At 43.2% G+C, this 19108-nt stretch overlaps 1 protein-coding gene across 1 annotated transcript; it reads left to right on the top strand.

Moving 5' to 3' along the window:
* Positions 1-15592: 15592 nt before the first annotated feature.
* LOC110701483 (LEAF RUST 10 DISEASE-RESISTANCE LOCUS RECEPTOR-LIKE PROTEIN KINASE-like 2.1) lies at positions 15593-19049 on the top strand. Its single transcript, XM_021879130.1, has 2 exons — positions 15593-16421; positions 17911-19049. The coding sequence occupies exons 1-2, from the start codon at positions 15593-15595 to the stop codon at positions 19047-19049; spliced, it is 1968 nt and encodes a 655-aa protein (XP_021734822.1).
* Positions 19050-19108: the final 59 nt, after the last annotated feature.

The following is a 19108-nucleotide window of genomic DNA, read 5'->3' as shown; positions in this document are numbered from 1 at the left end:
GGAAGCACGGACTTGCTGCTGGGAACTTCAAATTCATTGAGGAACTTGAAGCTAGACTTTTTAGCTTGTAATAGATGATTTGTTGTAAGAAACTACTTATAAAAGCTAAATACTATAAGTTGCTACCATGTGTTTGATTCAACAATGAAAGAGAATGAGAATTAGGGGTTATAAGGGGCTATGGAGAAATTGGGTGCAAAAAGGAGAAAAAAATGATTGAAATGGGTCATTAAATGTCTCTTATTCAATGCAATGATTCGGTAAATGGTAGCTTTTTACAACATTAATTATTTAACAAGATCTTTTTCTTTCTATTGTTTTAAAAGTGATTTCCAGCAACATTTTATTTAAAAGGTAGTTTTTCACAAAAACTAACTTGTATAAGGTAGGTTTTCGCAAAAAATCCTAACAAAAACATACTTTTTCTAAGTTTACTACAAATAAAATTAATAGCATGTGCGTCGCACAGGTAAAATGCTAGTTTAACATCAAGTCTTTTCATTTTAGCTCATTTTATCTAATGAGAGGAATCACAACTTATTATGTTTGCTTAGATTATTTATATTACACACGCACATACATACAAGCAAAATTTTTAGTTGTCAAAATCATGCATTGCACCTAGAGGTGATCAATGGACGGGCTAGGAAAGTCAAAAAAATTTCCCAGACATCGGGTTGGGCCTGACCGGGCCATAATTTGGGCCGAAAAATGTGTGCCCAAATTAGTGCGGGCCATGCTGGCTATTTGGGGCAATTTTGTGCTGGGTTGAAAAAATCAACTAAAATTGCATAAAATTGATTTTCCAAGCCCGTTCAAAAATTTTGAAAATCGGGTTGGGCACAACCCGATTTTTCCTAAAAAAACTACCCTAAATTGGGTCGGGTCGGGTCGGGTCAGGCTCAATTTGATCAGGTCTTGTTTCGGGGTTTTCTGATGTCCTGCGGGAGAGTTACAATTCCGAGACTGGAACCGGACGCCTGTACCTGCAAAATAACGGAGACTCCTGAGAGCTCCGCCTCCAACGGTCAAGTTAGTACCTGATTAAGGAGTAATTAATACAGAAATTAAAGTAATAAGGTCTCTCTAGGTGAGAGTATTTAATGTAGGTAATCTGCTTTGCTAGCGAGATCAGCCGGTTATTAGTGTGTTCCGTAATGTATTCGGTCCCTTGATTAATGAGGATTAATCGAGTATTTATAGCCTTGGGAAGCGTGCAACTCTCTAGGTTTAAGGTAAACCTAGGGCCGAACGGGCTTCTAGACTGAAATGGGCCTTGATGGCCGGTTGTCCCATTTGGCATGGGTGGACACGTGGCGTGTCTTAAGTGGTCCGTGGAGGACGCGTGGCGGAACCTGGTTGGTCCACTTGTCAAACGGCGCTTGGTGGATAAAAATCCCCTAATCATTTGCCCCTCACAGGTGGCACGCGACTGGTCACGTGTCGCCTGTGACAGGTGTCGCACGGTGACAGGCGACGGCCCGTTACAGGTGTCACCTTGCAGACGGCCGGGAGACTCTCCCGCCCAAATTTGAATTCGGAGGCGACCCTTCGCCTTCTCATTTTGCCTATAAAAGGAAGTGCTGACTTCGGTCATTTTCACATTTGAGAATTTTTGCGAGAACATTCGGACCCCTGAACTTGCTCTGACATTTTCGGACTTTTTCTGCCTACCGCCTGTTCTGACAAGCCGACTGACCCGAACTTTCAGGACTTCATCAACTGTCATCCGTTCAGGTAACTCAGTTCTCTTACTCTTAATTTTCTTTTTATTTTTTGAAATGGCACCATGGAAGCACACGACACGCCCTAAGTTAGTGATCAGCCGGTCACCGGGGACGGCTGAATCTAGGACTAGGAGTGCCGCCTGCCCTTTTCTGGACCCATCTTTGCCCTTTATACAAAGTCCGACTGAATCTGTGTCTATGCAGAACGTGATGGCCAGAACAAAAAAGACTGCTAGAATATCAAACTCAGACGGCTCCTCCCAAAGGGTACTCCTTAGCGAAACATCTGACCAGGCGCCAGATGTGGAACGAGGCAACTGTCAAGCTGACAGTTCTGAGAGAGGGACCAAGGTGTTCCCTTCTCATCTAACCGTGGACATGTCTAATTTACCTTCTGCTCCTTCTAAGGGAGAGGAGGCGGGCCCCTCTAGGAGAGGGGAGGAGTCGTCCTCTTCGGACTCGTCAGGGGACGAGTCCGATTCCAGCTCTTCTGACCATAGTTCTTCTGACCATAGTTCTTCTGACTCAGAAGAAAAACATAACCGCCTACAAGAGGCGAGAAGTTCCCATGCAGTGGAGAAGGGGGATAATTGGGCAGAGCCGTCCGCCTCTTACAGAGAGGAAAACACCCCCTACTACTGCAGGGTGCCCCGGGGCCGGATCGCAACCATGCGAGACAACGTGGCGAGCTTTATTGCTAACCACAAAATGAGCCCGGAGTATTTACTGTTTGTGCCGGATCCAGAAGATACTGTCGTCTGGCCGGCTGGTACCAGCTATGGTGACGGCTGTTTTGGCTGCTATGTGGCGGCCATCAAAGCTGGTCTGCGCTTCCCATTACATCCGGCTGTTCAGCGGATTTTAGATGGGTATGATCTGGGGTTATGGCAGTTAGCCCCCAACTCTTGGGTAAACGTACTCGGCTATGTGGCCGGGTGCGAACTGAACGGGGTGGAGCCAAGTTTTGAGGCTTTCGCCCACATGAACTATCTCAGCCGGACCCCTAAGTCGGGAGGTACCGGCTGGTATCAACTAACAAGCCACAGGGGTTACCTCATGACGAGAGGTAAGGCAAACAAATGGAAGGATTGGCGGAACACCTTCCTTATTATCGAGAGTTCAGACACGGAGCTGAACAAACGTTTTAACAAGTGGAACAGGGATCCGCCTCTTCTTGCAGGCGGCCGCAGCATGCCGCCTGTTCCCCCAAAGGCTAAAAGAGAGATCCTAGACAAAGGACTCTTCAAAGTAGAGACTAGGGTGAACTCTACTTCAGGGGTACGAGAGCAAGTACCCCTACACTGCGTCCCGAGCTTCAAGTGGCTCTATGATGAGTACTTCTTGGCCGCCTGTGGCCTCGGCAGTCGGTGCTCTAGAGGTAGCCGGCCTGACGAATACTCTGTTTTTTCACGCCTTGTTTACTTGGGATTTTTACTAACTTTGCTGTTTATTTCTTTCAGCCGACGCCATGAGTAAAATAACAGCATCTAAGACTGCGGCGGCCATGCTGCGGGTTTCGCTAATGAAGCAGTCGTACGCCGACTCCCCCAGCAAGGAGGCACCCTTGGTAAGCTTTGAAAACTCTTCCCCTTTAAGTTGTATTATGCATATACTAACTCTTTTTGTTTTCAGTCTGGCACTCCAAGGGCTTTTTCCTCGCAACAGCCGGACCCCAAGGCCCGGAGAACGACTGTTGCAAGCTCTCCTGGGTCTTCCAGGAAAACAGTGGCGGCTGAGAAGCAGCCGGCCACTTCTTCAAAAACCCAGGCGGGGCCGCCTAGATGTATGGACACTTGCTTGTAAAAACTCACTCTTGCTTCCTTCTTGATTAGGTCTAACTTGTTTTTCCTTCTGCTTAATGCAGCCGGCCCCAAGGGACTTGACTTGGTTGAGGTAGCCAAGTCAATGGTTAAAGTAGTTCCTCCCTCTGACAGGGAGGCGGTCAAGGGTGCCGGCACCCTTGACCTCGATGGAATTTCGGGGATCCTAGCTGAGGTATACCCTTTTGAAGTTCCAGGACGCCTGTTAACCCTTATGATTGGAAACTGACGCCTGTTTTTCTTTGTACTTAGGCCCTGCTCCGAGTCAACAGCCTTCGCAAGCCGATTGATCGGAAAAACAAAGAGGTAAAGGCCGCAAAGGCTATGGCCGCCTCCAGCTGTGATAAAGCAATGTTTCAAATTGCCCAAAATGAAGTACTGACCATTGATCTTCTTTATTATCAGGCGCAGGCGACCGCCGCTGTTCGGGCTCAGCTAGAGGCGGCCCAAAAGAAGGTTGACGAGCTGGAGGGGACCGTCACCAAACTTAAAGCCGAGCTGAAGCCCCTTCGTCAGAAAATGCACTCTTACGAAGCCATGGAGAAATCTTTGGCTAACGTAAAAGAACGCCTGGTGAACCAGGAGAAGAGTCTTACCCAAGAGCTCTCGGACAAGGCCGAGCAAGAGAAACAAGAGCTCGTCCGGGAGATGGTGGAAGACTCCGCCCAAATCCAACGCATGACCTGGGAACGACTGTTCCCCAGTGCCGACTTTGCCTCATGGGAAAGAACGTACCGCCAGTGTTCGGAAATATATAATCAACAGATCCTGGCGGCTGCTGAAGAAGAGGCGATGGACGTTGCGTTGGAGGAGGAAGAGCCGGTTGTGGCGCTTGTGCCACTTGGGGGTAAGGCATCAAAAGATGATGCAGCTAAGGCCGAGTCCAGCAAGAAGAGTGCTGACCAGGCGGCTGCTGCTGATACTGAACTGCCCCCTTCTTAAGCTTTAAGTATATTTTTTCTTTTCACGGCCTGCGTGCCGTTTGCTTTGTAATTACCCGGCCAGGGGGCCGGGGTTTTGAATATTCTGCTGGTCTTTTATGGCCGGCTCATTTTAATCAAATTTTTTGTTTTTGTTCAAATTTGTCTAAGTATTTGAAATTTGCTCACTAGACAGACTGTTGTGTATGGCCGAACGTTAAGACAGGTACAAATAGTAAGTATGCCGCCTATGCCCCTGGACGACTGGTTGTCTGTTTCCAGGATAGATGATCAGTCGGCCATTTAATCAATCGGTATTCGAACTCTTTATTCAATTTGACCAAGTGAATAGAATTACCAAGTAGCCAAGGAATTTAAGTAGGAAAACAAGCGGCGGGTACCGGTTGTTTCCCTTTATTGCCAATGTTGGCCTCTAATTTGTTATTTGTTAACCTAGCAAGAGTATTGGTTGAGAGCCTTTGTTTATTAAAAACAAGTGGACGACTCGTACCTTTTAGGCTCAGTACTAAGTTTGAGTGACTATTAAGTTAACATAGGAGTTACTTAGTCTTCGTCACAATCTTGATTGAGTAGTAAAGGTATCAGGCGGCGTAGGCCGGCTAGACCCCTTGATTTACCAATGTTTGTTGGCTATTTACTCAATAGGTTATCCAGTAGGAATAGGGGTTCGAGTGCCCTTGTTTGTATAAAACAGGCGGACGACTCAAACTTTTTAGGTTCCATACCAAATTTGAAGGAGTGACTATGAGTTAACTTTGGAGTTACTCAGTCGCCGTCACTTTTGTTTGAGAAGTAGAGGTACCAGGCGGCGTAGACCGGCTAGACCCCTTGATTCGCCAATGTTTGTTGGCTATTAACTCAATAGGTACCCCCTGCATTTATCCCAAGTAATACAGGCGGTCATCTGACTCAGATGTCAACTGCTACCACTGGTTTGGTTAGTGATAGAGTTATCCTTGTCTCAAAAAACGGCTACGTGGTTGCCCTTTGGGACAGTCGTATAGGTGCCGTGTAATTAGTTTATAGAACAATGTTCCACCCAAAAGGGAGCTGCTCTCTGCGACGAATTTCATCCGAATGGATGCCGCCGGACGCCTGCTATAATGTTGGGACAGGTCGGATTAGTTTTTTAAAAGTTAGATCAGTTGACTAGGCGCCTGGTCTGATCATTCGGCCAGTGGCCTTGGTACGTTCTTGGTGAACGTATGTGCTAAGTAAAAGAAGGGTAGCCGCCTGTTAGTTACAGGATCGGCCAGGCCCTAAACTTTTTAGCTAAGTATTGTGAGTAAAATACTCGAGGGAGAGTAGCCGACTGTAATGGAACAGACGGCATGCCCCTGTAAAGATAAAGAGTGAAACTCAATGGAGAGTAGCCGACTGTAAAGGTACAGACGGCATGCCCCTCGTAATACAAAATTGAATAGTAAGTGCCAACTTATTAAGTAGCTCTTTACTTTACATCATTCAAAAGAAATATTTCTTAAGGTTATCTACATTCCAAGTTCGAGGCAACGGTTGTCCGTCTGGTGTTTCCAGACGGTAGGTACCGTCCCTGACTTCCGCATAGATTCGGTAGGGTCCTTCCCAGTTGGGAGTTAGTTTGCCAGACTCGTTAGCCCTACCAACTGCTTCCATTTTTCTAAGTACAAAGTCCCCTACTTTGAGTGGACGCCTGTGCACTTTTTTGTTGTATGATCTAGTCATTCTCAGGCGGTAGATTTCATGGCACAAAACAGCATTGCCCCTCTTTTCAGGAAGTGAGTCTAATGCCAGGCGCATAGCTTCCCAGTTTGCCTCTTCGTCATATAGCATTACTCGAAGAGTCGGCTCGTAGTGTTCTATTGGAAGAACAGCTTCTGCACCATAAGTTAGGAGGAATGGAGTTTCTCCAGTCGCCCCTTTTTCAGTCGTCCTAATGGCCCAAAGAACATGTGGTAGTTCATCTGCCCATAGGCCGCCTGCTCGTTCAATTTTTTTCTTGAGACCGTCTGAGATGATTTTATTAAAGGCTTCTACCTGGCCGTTTGCTTGTGGACGGCCGACAGATGCAAAGTAATGTCCAATTCCTTGGTCTCCCAACCAGCTTTTGAGAACAGGCGTCTCAAATTGGGGACCATTATCAAAAACCATAGACATGGGAACCCCGAACCGAGTGATGACATTTTTCCAAATGAATGAAATTACATCTTTCGTCTTGATTCCCTTTACAGCCTCCGCCTCTACCCATTTAGTGAAGTAGTCAACGGCAACAAGTATATACCTTCTGCCGCCTGTAGCAGGCGTATATGGACCCAGAATGTCCATGCCCCACTTAGCAAACGGTAGTGGGCTGTGAATGGTAGTGAGGTCAGTAGCCGGACGGTGAATTAATTTGCCAAACCTTTGGCACTTGTCACATTTTTTCACCATCTCCATTGCATCTGCTTCCAAAGTAGGCCAAAAGTAGCCCTGCCGCCTTGCCCTTTGAGCAAGCATCCTACCACCTATATGGGAAGCACAGAAACCAGAGTGAAGATCATCTAGTATCTCTCGTCCCTTTTCAGGAGTAACACACTTTAAGAAGGGTTGAAGGTGCCCCCTCTTGTGCAGTTCCCCCTGTATCATTTCAAAACAGGAGGCTCGTTTTTTCAGTGATGCCGCCTGTTGAGGATCATCCGGCAGTGTACCGTTTGTCATATATGCCCTGATTGAATCCATCCAGGTTGAGCTTCTGTCTAGAATTCCAATAGGATTTTCCTCGATGCTTCTCTTCTCCATTACTTCCCAAAACACAGTTCGAGGAGTATCGGAGGAGGCGGATGATGCTAATTTCGAGAGTGCATCTGCCTGGTTGTTTTCTGATCTCGGTACTTGGATCAGATGGAAATCCTCAAGGGAGCCGACTGCTTGTCGGACCGCCTGTAAATATTTGATCATGGCCGGATGTGTTGCTTCGTATTCGCCATTGTACTGACTCACTATCAGTTGTGAATCAGAACAGGCGTCTATTTTCCTTGCCCCGGCCGCCTTACACATGCGGATCCCGGCTAGTAAAGCTTCATATTCTGCCTCATTGTTTGAAGCCTGGAAACTGAAGCGTAGAGCATACTCGAACCTGTCGCCCTCTGGAGATTGACATACGACGCCTGCTCCACAACCGTTTGAAGTAGAGCTTCCGTCCACATATACCTTCCAGACTTGGTCTGGAACTTGAGAGTCAGGAGGACGAGTCATCTCTACAATAAAGTCAGCAAAGGCTTGCCCCTTCACTGCTTTTCTAGGCTCGAAAGTAACTTCGAGACTCTGCATTTCTATGGCCCATTTGATCATTCGTCCGGAGGACTCCATGGTGGTAAGGGGCCGTTTGATCGGTTGGTCGGTATACACGACGACTGCATGTGCCAGAAAGTAGGGCTTCAATTTTTTAACAGCCATGAAGAGTGCAAGACCAAATTTCTCCACTAGGGGATACCTCAACTCGGCATTTTTCAGTACGTGACTGACAAAGTAGACCGGAAGTTGACAGCCGTCCCTTTCAGCAAGGAGCACCGCGCTTAACGCATGATCAGAGACGGCCAGGTACATGTAGAGATTTTCTTTGGGCAAAGGGCTGACCAGCCTCGGCAAGGAATGCAAGTGAACCTTTAATTTCTGGAAGGCGGCCTCAGCATCCGGCCCCCATTCAAACCTTGCCTTTTTCTTAATTGCCTGGAAAAAGTATAGGCATTTGTCGCCTGATCGGCTTAGAAATCTTCCCAAGGCCGCCAGACAACCTGTTAACTTCTGAACCTCTCGGACGGTACGAGGCGACTGCATGTCAATGACCGCCTGTACCTTCTCAGGGTTCGCCTCTATTCCTCTCTGGTTGATAAGGAATCCGAGAAATTTCCCAGACTCAACTCCAAATACACATTTCTTGGGATTGAGCATGACATGGTGCCGCCTGAGTGTGGCGAAAATAGACGCCTGCTCCACAACCGTTTGAAGTAGAGCTTCCGTCCACATATACCTTCCAGACTTGGTCTGGAACTTGAGAGTCAGGAGGACGAGTCATCTCTACAATAAAGTCAGCAAAGGCTTGCCCCTTCACTGCTTTTCTAGGCTCGAAAGTAACTTCGAGACTCTGCATTTCTATGGCCCATTTGATCATTCGTCCGGAGGACTCCATGGTGGTAAGGGGCCGTTTGATCGGTTGGTCGGTATACACGACGACTGCATGTGCCAGAAAGTAGGGCTTCAATTTTTTAACAGCCATGAAGAGTGCAAGACCAAATTTCTCCACTAGGGGATACCTCAACTCGGCATTTTTCAGTACGTGACTGACAAAGTAGACCGGAAGTTGACAGCCGTCCCTTTCAGCAAGGAGCACCGCGCTTAACGCATGATCAGAGACGGCCAGGTACATGTAGAGATTTTCTTTGGGCAAAGGGCTGACCAGCCTCGGCAAGGAATGCAAGTGAACCTTTAATTTCTGGAAGGCGGCCTCAGCATCCGGCCCCCATTCAAACCTTGCCTTTTTCTTAATTGCCTGGAAAAAGTATAGGCATTTGTCGCCTGATCGGCTTAGAAATCTTCCCAAGGCCGCCAGACAACCTGTTAACTTCTGAACCTCTCGGACGGTACGAGGCGACTGCATGTCAATGACCGCCTGTACCTTCTCAGGGTTCGCCTCTATTCCTCTCTGGTTGATAAGGAATCCGAGAAATTTCCCAGACTCAACTCCAAATACACATTTCTTGGGATTGAGCATGACATGGTGCCGCCTGAGTGTGGCGAAAGTTTCTCGGAGGTCCGTCAGATGATCTTTCTGAAGTTTAGTCTTAACAATCATATCATCAATGTATGCCTCGACGTTTCTCCCAATCTGATCAAAGAACACTGTGTTTATCATTCGTTGGAATGTAGCCGGGGCATTCTTAAGACCAAACGGCATGACCGTATAACAGTATAATCCCTGATCAGTGACGAAGGCCGTCTTCTCCTGATCTTTCTTCCACAAAGGAATTTGATGAAAACCAGAATAGGCGTCCATAAAACTCATCAAGGCATGGCCGGCTGTTGAGTCGACCAGGTTATCAATTTTGGGCAGAGGGTAACTGTCTTTGGGGCACGCCTTGTTCAAGTCTGTGTAGTCTACACACATTCGCCAGGTGCCATTCGGCTTTTTAACAAGTACCACATTTGCAACCCAATCTGGGAAGTAACATTGCCGAATGAACCCTGCATCAAGTAATTTTTTGACTTCGGCGGCGGCCGCCTGACCTCTTTCTTCACCATGGTTCCGCTTTTTTTGCCGTACCGGCTTCTTTTTTGGATCCACAGCGAGTTTGTGTACTGCCAGATCAGGACTAATGCCTGGCATTTCATGGACTTCAAATGCAAAGATGTCCTTGTATTCTTTCAACAGGTTGTGAAAGTCATCACCAAGGTTTCTCAGAGCAGTCGTCCCAACTTTGACTGTTCGGTCAGGGCGGGAGTCGTCTAATATCAGGTCCGTATGCTCACCAGCCGGCTGAGGGCGGAACTCATCCGGCCGGTCCTCTGCCAATGATTGCTATTTTCTTGCCTTTCTGGCGGACTCTGTCTGGGACGCCTTTCTTTTTCTGTCGCCTGTTTCTTGAACAGGCGCACTTTCCTTGACATTGTCAAGGTCTGTTTTTTCTCCACTTGACCCAGTGGCCTTAGCAGTGGGTTTGACATCCGAGAGATAGCACTCTCGGGCCATCCTCTGATCTCCCCTTAGGGAGCCGACTGTTCCATTGTCCCTTTCAAACTTAAGCAGCATAAGTGACGGGATTATAACAGCCTTGGCACTATTCAGGGTTGGGCGACCCAGAATCATGTTGTAGGCAGAGAGTTCCTCTACAACTAGGAATCGGACTACCATGTGTCGTCCTTCCCCTTTTTCGCCCAGGCGGACGGGTAGATCAACTCGTCCCAGTGGGTGGACGACTCCTCCTCCAAACCCTATTAAAGGGTGGGAGGCCGGATGTATGCAGTCCGTCTGATATTTCAGTTTTGACAGACATTTGCTGCTGATGAGATCTGAAGAGCTCCCAGTATCTATGAGGATTCGACCAACTCTCTGGTTGGCCACTTTACATTCAATAACGAGAGGGTCGTCATGCGGCCCCCTTATTCCTCCTAGATCCTCTTCAGTGATGACAATCTCAGGAAATGTATATTTGGACGGTCGTTCTTGGTGAACGGAATTTACATCTAACCGCCTTATATTATCTTTGTTGCCCCTAATAGTGGGGCCGCCTCCTGAGAAGCCGCCTGCAATGGTGTAGACGACTGCATCATCTGTATCGGAACTGTCGGCCTGTTGATTCTTTTTGGCCGACTGCTTTTTTGAGGAAGTATTCCCCGTAGATTTCTTGACATAAGTGTCAAGATCACCTTGATCAGCCAAGCGGTCTAGGTACCGCATGAGACTAATGCAGTCGTTGGTGTGATGACCAATGTCATCATGATAAGCACAGATTTTGTCTTGGTTCCGGTTGCTCGCAGAACCCTTCATGGGGAGCGGTTTCTCAATTGAGAGCCGTCCCTTTATTTCTTTTAGGATAAACTGGTTATCCTTGTTAAACACATACTTTGGGGAGTATGGTTTGAATTCCTTTTTCTTCTTGGCCGGCTGTTTAGAGGAATCAGCCGCCCAGACCCCTTTTCTTTTTTCATCTTTGTTGGACGACTGTTTCTGTCGTCCTTCTCTATTGTCGAACCTCTTCCCGTCCGACTGTTTCATTGTACACAGATCAGTCGCCTGTATATAGGCTTCTGCTTCAATCAAGGCCTCTTGAAGAGTCGCCACCCTTTTTCGAACTAAATCAAATTTGAAGGTAGACCCGTCTTTGAGACCTCTAAAAAAGTCAGTATAAGCTACCTCATCCGGTAACCCTTGAATCTGTATTCTCATCAGGTTGAACCGCCTGATGTAGGAACGAAGCCCCTCCTTTTCACCCTGCTGAATTGTTCCCAAATCAAGGGTCGTTTTCTTCGCAGGGATGTTCATTGCAAAGTTGGAGGCAAATAAGTAAGCAAGCGTCCTGAAACTGTTTACACAACCAGTCGGCAGGTTGCCGAACCATTGCTGTGCAATTCCCTTGAGAGTTGCTGGGAAACACTTGCACCAAGTGGGATCATCCAACCCTTGAAGGTACATCAGGTTGGTGAATGCCATCAGATGGTCTTCCGGGTTAGTAGTGCCATCATAGGCGCCTACTAAAACATTTTTTACTTTGGCCGGCTGAGCGGCTTCAGTAATTTCCTTGGAGAAGGCCGACGGCTGTTCACCAAGTCTAAGCAGCCGTAGCTGCCAGTCCATAGGTTGGACGTTTTTTGCTGCAGGTCCACCAAATGGAGGTGGCTGCATAAAATATTGTTGTTGCGGCACAAATGGCAAATTTGGTACCGCCTGCGCACTATGAAAGCCAGACTGTCGGGAGGTGCCGCCTGACTGACTCTCATGGTACGACTGAGTTGGCCTCATCGAGGCATTTCGCAAACTGTCCTGAAAATTTGAAGTAGAAGCCGACTCTGATAATCGGTCACTCCTCTTCTGCTCTAGCAGGTGCCGAGCATCTGTGAACGTTTGCTTTGACCCGTCCGCCTGAATATGACGAACCGGTTTCCTATTTCCCGTAGGATAACGGAGTTTTGTGAAATCAAGAGCAGACGGCTCCCGCTTCTTAGATTTAGGATGGGGAGTCGCCTCTCGCCCTTGAACTGGCTTCCTCTTGAGTGAAGTGGAAGGTTTTTTGGCCGCCTGCTCTTTGACTGAAGCAGGCGGTTTTTTGTTGATCAACTCTTGGATCTCTCCCTTGAATCCCCTCATGAAGGTCATGAGTTCGTTCCTTGTGATGGGAGCAGACCCATCAGTCGGCTGTTGCCGAGCAAGCGGTGCGCCTGCTGGCTCGCTTCCTGTTTGAAGATACTCCCGTTCCCTTATTTCAGTATGACGGGTACGGCGGGCCCTTAGGGTCCCGTCTGGAGCTGTATGAGTTTCAACTTCAAATTCACTTTCGGTATCATGGTCCGACTGAACTTGAGGGTCGTCTAGGGGACGCTTCTCTTCTGGGGTCGGTACAGACTTGGATGCCATCTCTGAAGTACTCTCCCCACAGACGGCGCCAAATGTTTCGGGGTTTTCTGATGTCCTGCGGGAGAGTTACAATTCCGAGACTGGAACCGGACGCCTGTACCTGCAAAATAACGGAGACTCCTGAGAGCTCCGCCTCCAACGGTCAAGTTAGTACCTGATTAAGGAGTAATTAATACAGAAATTAAAGTAATAAGGTCTCTCTAGGTGAGAGTATTTAATGTAGGTAATCTGCTTTGCTAGCGAGATCAGCCGGTTATTAGTGTGTTCCGTAATGTATTCGGTCCCTTGATTAATGAGGATTAATCGAGTATTTATAGCCTTGGGAAGCGTGCAACTCTCTAGGTTTAAGGTAAACCTAGGGCCGAACGGGCTTCTAGACTGAAATGGGCCTTGATGGCCGGTTGTCCCATTTGGCATGGGTGGACACGTGGCGTGTCTTAAGTGGTCCGTGGAGGACGCGTGGCGGAACCTGGTTGGTCCACTTGTCAAACGGCGCTTGGTGGATAAAAATCCCCTAATCAGGTCTAATTACACCTGACTAACCTACACACTTGCTAAGTTGCCTTTGCATTATTTCAATCATTATATTTTTTATTACTAATATGTAAAAATTATAAAGATTTTAAATCAATAAATTATAAACCAGGGTCAAATATAATAATATTCAACATAATTATTATATATTTTTTAATTTTAAATTATCAAAGCTAGTAAAATTAAAGTATATAAATTAGGGTTGTTCATCGGTCCAAGGCCGGACCGGACCAGACCTGGCGGAATCAAAGGCCGAAAATTAGAATTTTAAGAACCAAAGACAGGAACGATTAAGCTAGAGCCAAACTTGGACCGGACCAAAAGAATCAGTCCAAAACCCGGACTGGACCGCTTTGGACTGATTTAAGAATTTTTTACTAATTTTATGGATAACTCGAAAAAAGTAAACGAAAATCTACACTTTAATGTCTTTTTTTTTTGTATATTTAGTACAAAAAAAACTCATAAATTTAAAGTTTTCTACCTTATTAAGGATTAATTTAACCATTATTTAAGGTTTCACACATATTTTTAATTAAAAAATCGATCCAATTCAAAACTAGTTTTTATAGGGTTTTAGATCAGACCAGATCGATTAATTTGGTTTGATCCGATTTGAGGTGGTCCGGTCCATTTTTTCGGTCCAGACCAATTTATAAACCCCCGAATATAAATAGTATAAAAATTAAAGTGTAATACTCTATAACCGAAGAGTGCAAGTCCATCATTTTACAAGGAGGTTTCACCTCAAAACCATATGACAATGAGGGGAGTAGCCCCTTAGCCTAATATTGTGGTGGTAACTCTTGAATTCTTTCAATGTGAGATTCCATTACCACTACAATGCATGATCCCATCATTTGCATAGTTGCATGTTGCCAAATTAAAGTATATAGATAAAGTCAATTAAGTGTGCTCGATCTTTTGTTGCTTTATAACATTCAATTCAATGAAAGCGCTGCTTAAGTAGTTAAGTCTTTTTCGCCCTAGTTCATTTGGTTTCAACTGAAGAAGCAAATAAGAGTGTATTTTGATCAAAAATCAGTTCACACTCACTTAAATGACATTTTCTAAGGAACGCAGCTTTTCCCCTTTCTTATTCTTATTCACACACACACTATTACAATCTTAAAACTCGTATACCACAAAACAAAACTTGCTGTTATTTTTATTGAATCCTTCTATGTCATATAGACATATAGTACTATAGTAGGCATGTGGTCGGTTGTTGTACTGTTCTTGTTATTTATTTATTTATTTATTTATTTTTTGTGGGCATTGTTGCAAGTAAGATCTTAATTATTCTATCATTCTAATTTTCAATTATTTCAGATTAAAAAAGTTTTGAGAAAAATATGTTCAATAAAATTTATAAGTAAAATATAAGCTGGTTAAAAGTTATAAAACACACCATACGCTGGTTACTTTTTGTTAGATACACTTGTTTTTAACTTCTCAATTTTCAAAGCGCATTTTTTTTCTTTTTGGATAAAAGGTAAATACTACGTATATTAATTAGATAAGGCCCAACAGGGCTCAAAGTAGTAGCAACACTAGAAGTAGTAGAAGTTATATGAGACTATGAGAGTTAGGAGTTCAGTATAATTAAAGTTTACAACCAATTGGTTCCATACATACTTCCTCCATTCTTTTTTACTTGACTTACTTTGACTTTTACACTATTCACCACCTTTTATTTGACTGTCTTTTGTGAAAAATAGGTAAGGAAAAACATATTCATGTTGGATATTTTTGAATTCGTTTCAAAATAAATACTATTATAATATATAACTTTTATATTTTTAATTATAGAAAATTAAAGTTATTGATAGTTAAAGTTTTGCATTGGCAAGCGTGATAAAAGAAACAGGTACAGTAAAAAAAAAAAAAACAGAGGAAGTAACATATTAATAATGCCCACATCCCGGCTTTGAATAATAGAACTATCAAGGAAGGGGTTAGCAGCTAGCTTCCACATCAACTCATGCCCACCAGGCACCAGACCAGTTTGGGATGCTAGAAGGTGGGCTTGAATCACCTTGCCTCTTGGGAGACTGAACGTTCATCCCCTCTGATGTCGCTTAAGGGAGGTCTGATAACAAAATTGTAGAAAGTTAAAATTTTGAATATACATCGAAAATTTACGAGCATTTCATGTGAAGTTCGAATCTCATCGAATGCAGAAAACTCTTGTTGGGAGGCTCACCCATCAAATGCCAAGGTGTGCAACCCGGGTCAGGCCCGGATCGGATGTAGTCGGAGTTAAGCTTTGGTGAACCGGGTGGAGCAAACTCTACTTGTTAGCCTTGACTTAAGAGTGCAAAAAAGATTTGGAATATAATTTCTCATGTTTGTTTCGTCTTACAAAAGACATTATACTATGTAATTTTATTTTTCATGTAGGGTACAACTGTACAAGCTTATAAAAGCTAAGACATTTACGTACTCGTACTAGGTTGTTTTAACACACCAAAAAAAATAAAAATGATCTCCTCTGCTTTCTTTAATAATAGCATCCAATTTCCTTTCATCATAATCCTCCTCTTCATATTATTATTTGTTGGCTTGTCAAATGGTGAAGATATAAACTATAAAACTTGCTCGGCTCCGTTCTCTTGCGGGCAAATTAAAAACGTCCCATACCCGTTTTGGGGTGGGAATCGGCCTCAAATTTGTGGTATCCCAAATTTCGGGCTCAATTGTGATAGCGGTGATAAAAAAAATTACCCTATTATGAATTTTGCTCATAATGGATACACTATGTTAAGCATACTTAATATTGGTACGTCTACACATACCATGTTAGTTTCCCTAGATAATTTGATTCAAAAATGTCATTTGTTCAATACGAACAAGGTAATATTGCTTACCAATTTAAAGCCAGCCAAAATTTACAAGATAATATACTTGTACTATGGTTGTGCTAGTCGTTGCGTCTCTAGGTACCACCCTTACTACTCTTTTAATTGCACCAACGATTACAAGGGTACCATTAGTAGTGTTTATTACTTTGGAGGGTCGTCAATGCCTTCTGTGCGGCCATTAGACACGGGTAAATCATTGTCGTCGTCGTGCTCGTGCAGTAACAAGATTTATGTTGCCGTACACGAGAGAAGATTAGACGAGCTTAGAAGCGGAAATGCCTCACTTTTAAGTATTTTAACCACGCCAGTTGGGATGGAGTACATGGCCAACTTCACTGCTTGTTCTAAGTGCCAAGAGTCTGGTGGAAGATGTGGTTCATCGCCTTGTTTAGATGAGTTTGTGTGTTATTGCCCAGATGGACCTTGGTCGTTAGCATGTTCCCAATCAGGTACGTGCAAATTTGCCTACTCCCTCTGTTTCAAAATAAATGTGATTATTATAGAAACTAGATTCAGGTTATTGGGTTGTACTTTTCCTAAATTCTCATATAATTATAAGAGAGACCACAATTGTATATGGGAGACTAATTAGGTTGAACTAAAACATTTTTTTCTACGTATCAATTTAACCAACAGTTCTCCTCTTAATCATGTGTATGTGCAGGTGGACGAAAAAAATCTACTGCCCTTAAATATGGTTAGTGCTCCTTCGTTCTTTAACATCTCATTGATGACCATCAACCTTACTTTATGTAATGTCTTCAAGTAATTCTTCACCATCAAAACAATGGAAAAAGGAAATGTGACATACAATGATACAAATGGTACATAAAATGTGGTACGGAATTATGGATTGGAGTATTTTATAAATTCCTCTTTATTCAGTGTTTTATGCCTTTTGGTAAATTGCAATTGTAATCCGTATTATGTTAAAGCAAAAAAAAGCCTAATTTGGGCAAATGTAGGAAACCTAAGCAATTGCACATTTCAAGCTTGAGAGTTCAATCTCCATTAGAGGCATTCTAAATCTTTGAATAAAGGAATCCCTTAATCTTCTCCCTCACTTTTAAAGTGTCTGTCTCGCAAATATTGAACCAAAAAACTCTGAGAGTTGAGGTCTGATCAGGGTCATTTTCTTTAACTTAAAAATAAAAAGGTAAGTGACCTTAATGTAGTCGTTGTGAGTACAAAGTACGAGCTTGTTATGATCAGTTGACTAGTGTAACTAGCTTGGATGATCGATTAGTGAGAAAAGCTAGTACAGTAGCTAGGGTTTTTCTTCTTTGGAAAAAAACTACTACCTTTGTTCTTGAAAGTTTTTACCATTACTATTTGCACACAAATTAATGTAATTGGTAAAAGTGTTGATGTGGTGGGTGAATGAGTTAATGAAAAATGTGACTAAAGTCTTAGGAATGAACTAAAACAGAAAGCATAAAGAACGTACAGAAATGAAGGTTATGCGTACTCAGTATCCATAATGTTTTTACATACAGCGGTCATTTGAAAAATGATTACCATATTAATATAATGATATACAATATGATCAGTTCATTATTTCACGTTATAAAATGGCCACAATTAGTCTTCTAACATCTACTCCGTACAATGTAAATATAATTTTTAAAAGTTTTAACCCAACATAAAATAAATATTTTTCAAGAAACTATAACATAAGAATCAAAATTACACACCAGTAATTGAAACTAAAAATTTGATAAATAAAAAAAATGTTGATAATACTATTTTATACTAAAAATAAAGTAATATAATTAATTACTTGGAAAAAAATATGTCAATTATGAACTATATAATCATTAAAATATTATAGTAGTCATATTTTAAACGACTATTGTAAAATTTTCACAGTATCTGTATGCATTTGTCATGATCCTGAACGTTCTCTAATCTTCTGTTCTAATTTATGTCATGGTGCAGGGGCTGGTCTAGCTGCTTTATTACTAGGAATAGTGATGTTTTTAATTTTTCTGGTCATTTGGGAAAGCAAAAAACGAAAAACTCATAAAATTTCATTCCTATGGAATAGAAAAGCAATTGGGGATCATAATATAGCAACTTTTTTGGAAAGCTATGGATTTTTATCCCCAACAAGGTACACATACGCTAATATAAGAAAAATGACCAACTCGTACAAAGATAAACTCGGCGAAGGAGGTTATGGAAGTGTTTACAAAGGCAAATTAAACGATGGTCGTGTCGTAGCTGTGAAGAAATTAAAGTTTTCGAAGGGTGATGATGGAAGAGATTTCATCAATGAGGTATTAAGCATTAGTAGGACTAATCATGTCAATGTTGTCACTCTTTTAGGTTTTTGTTTTGAAGGAAACAATAGAGCTCTTGTATTTGAGTTCTTGCCTAATGGATCTCTCGAAAAGTTTATGCATGGTAGAGAGGTTGGCGAATCATTACAATGGAAAACCATGTTTGACATAGTAGTTGGAATCGCCAAGGGACTAGATTACCTACATAGAGGTTGTAATACGCGAATATTACACTTTGATATTAAGCCTCATAATATTCTTCTTGATGAAGAATTCCGCCCAAAGATTTCAGATTTTGGGTTAGCCCGATTGTGTCCACAAAAGAATAGCATAATATCAATGTCGGAAGCAAGAGGGACCATTGGATACATTGCTCCTGAAATTTTAAGTAGATATTATGGCAATGTTTCGCATAAATCAGATGTTTATAGTTATGGGATGATGTTATTAGATCTTGTGTGTGGTAGACAAATTGACAACAATGAAAGTCAAGACAATAGTGAAATGTACTTTCCTGAATGGATATATAATCGACTTGAACGCGTAGAGGACGTGTCAATTCATGGGGTTATGAATGTTGATAATAATAAGGAATTCGAGAGAAAGATGATTATAGTGAGCTTATGGTGCATACAATCATATCCTGCAAATCGACCATCTATGAATCGAGTTGTAGAAATGTTAGAAGGGTCGTTGGAGTCATTACAAATGCCTCCTAAGCCAAATCATTCTTCCCCAACAACATTTGTGTTTGGTTCTTCGCCTATGATAACCACTCGAGACAATTTTTGTTAACCATACATGTAAATTGATGCTAATCAATTATATTATGGTTAATTACCTAAATTAAACCT

This window comes from Chenopodium quinoa, unplaced genomic scaffold (assembly GCF_001683475.1).
Source record: "Chenopodium quinoa cultivar QQ74 unplaced genomic scaffold, ASM168347v1, whole genome shotgun sequence".
NCBI lineage: Eukaryota > Viridiplantae > Streptophyta > Magnoliopsida > Caryophyllales > Amaranthaceae > Chenopodium > Chenopodium quinoa.
This window is presented reverse-complemented; position numbering and strand designations above follow the sequence as displayed.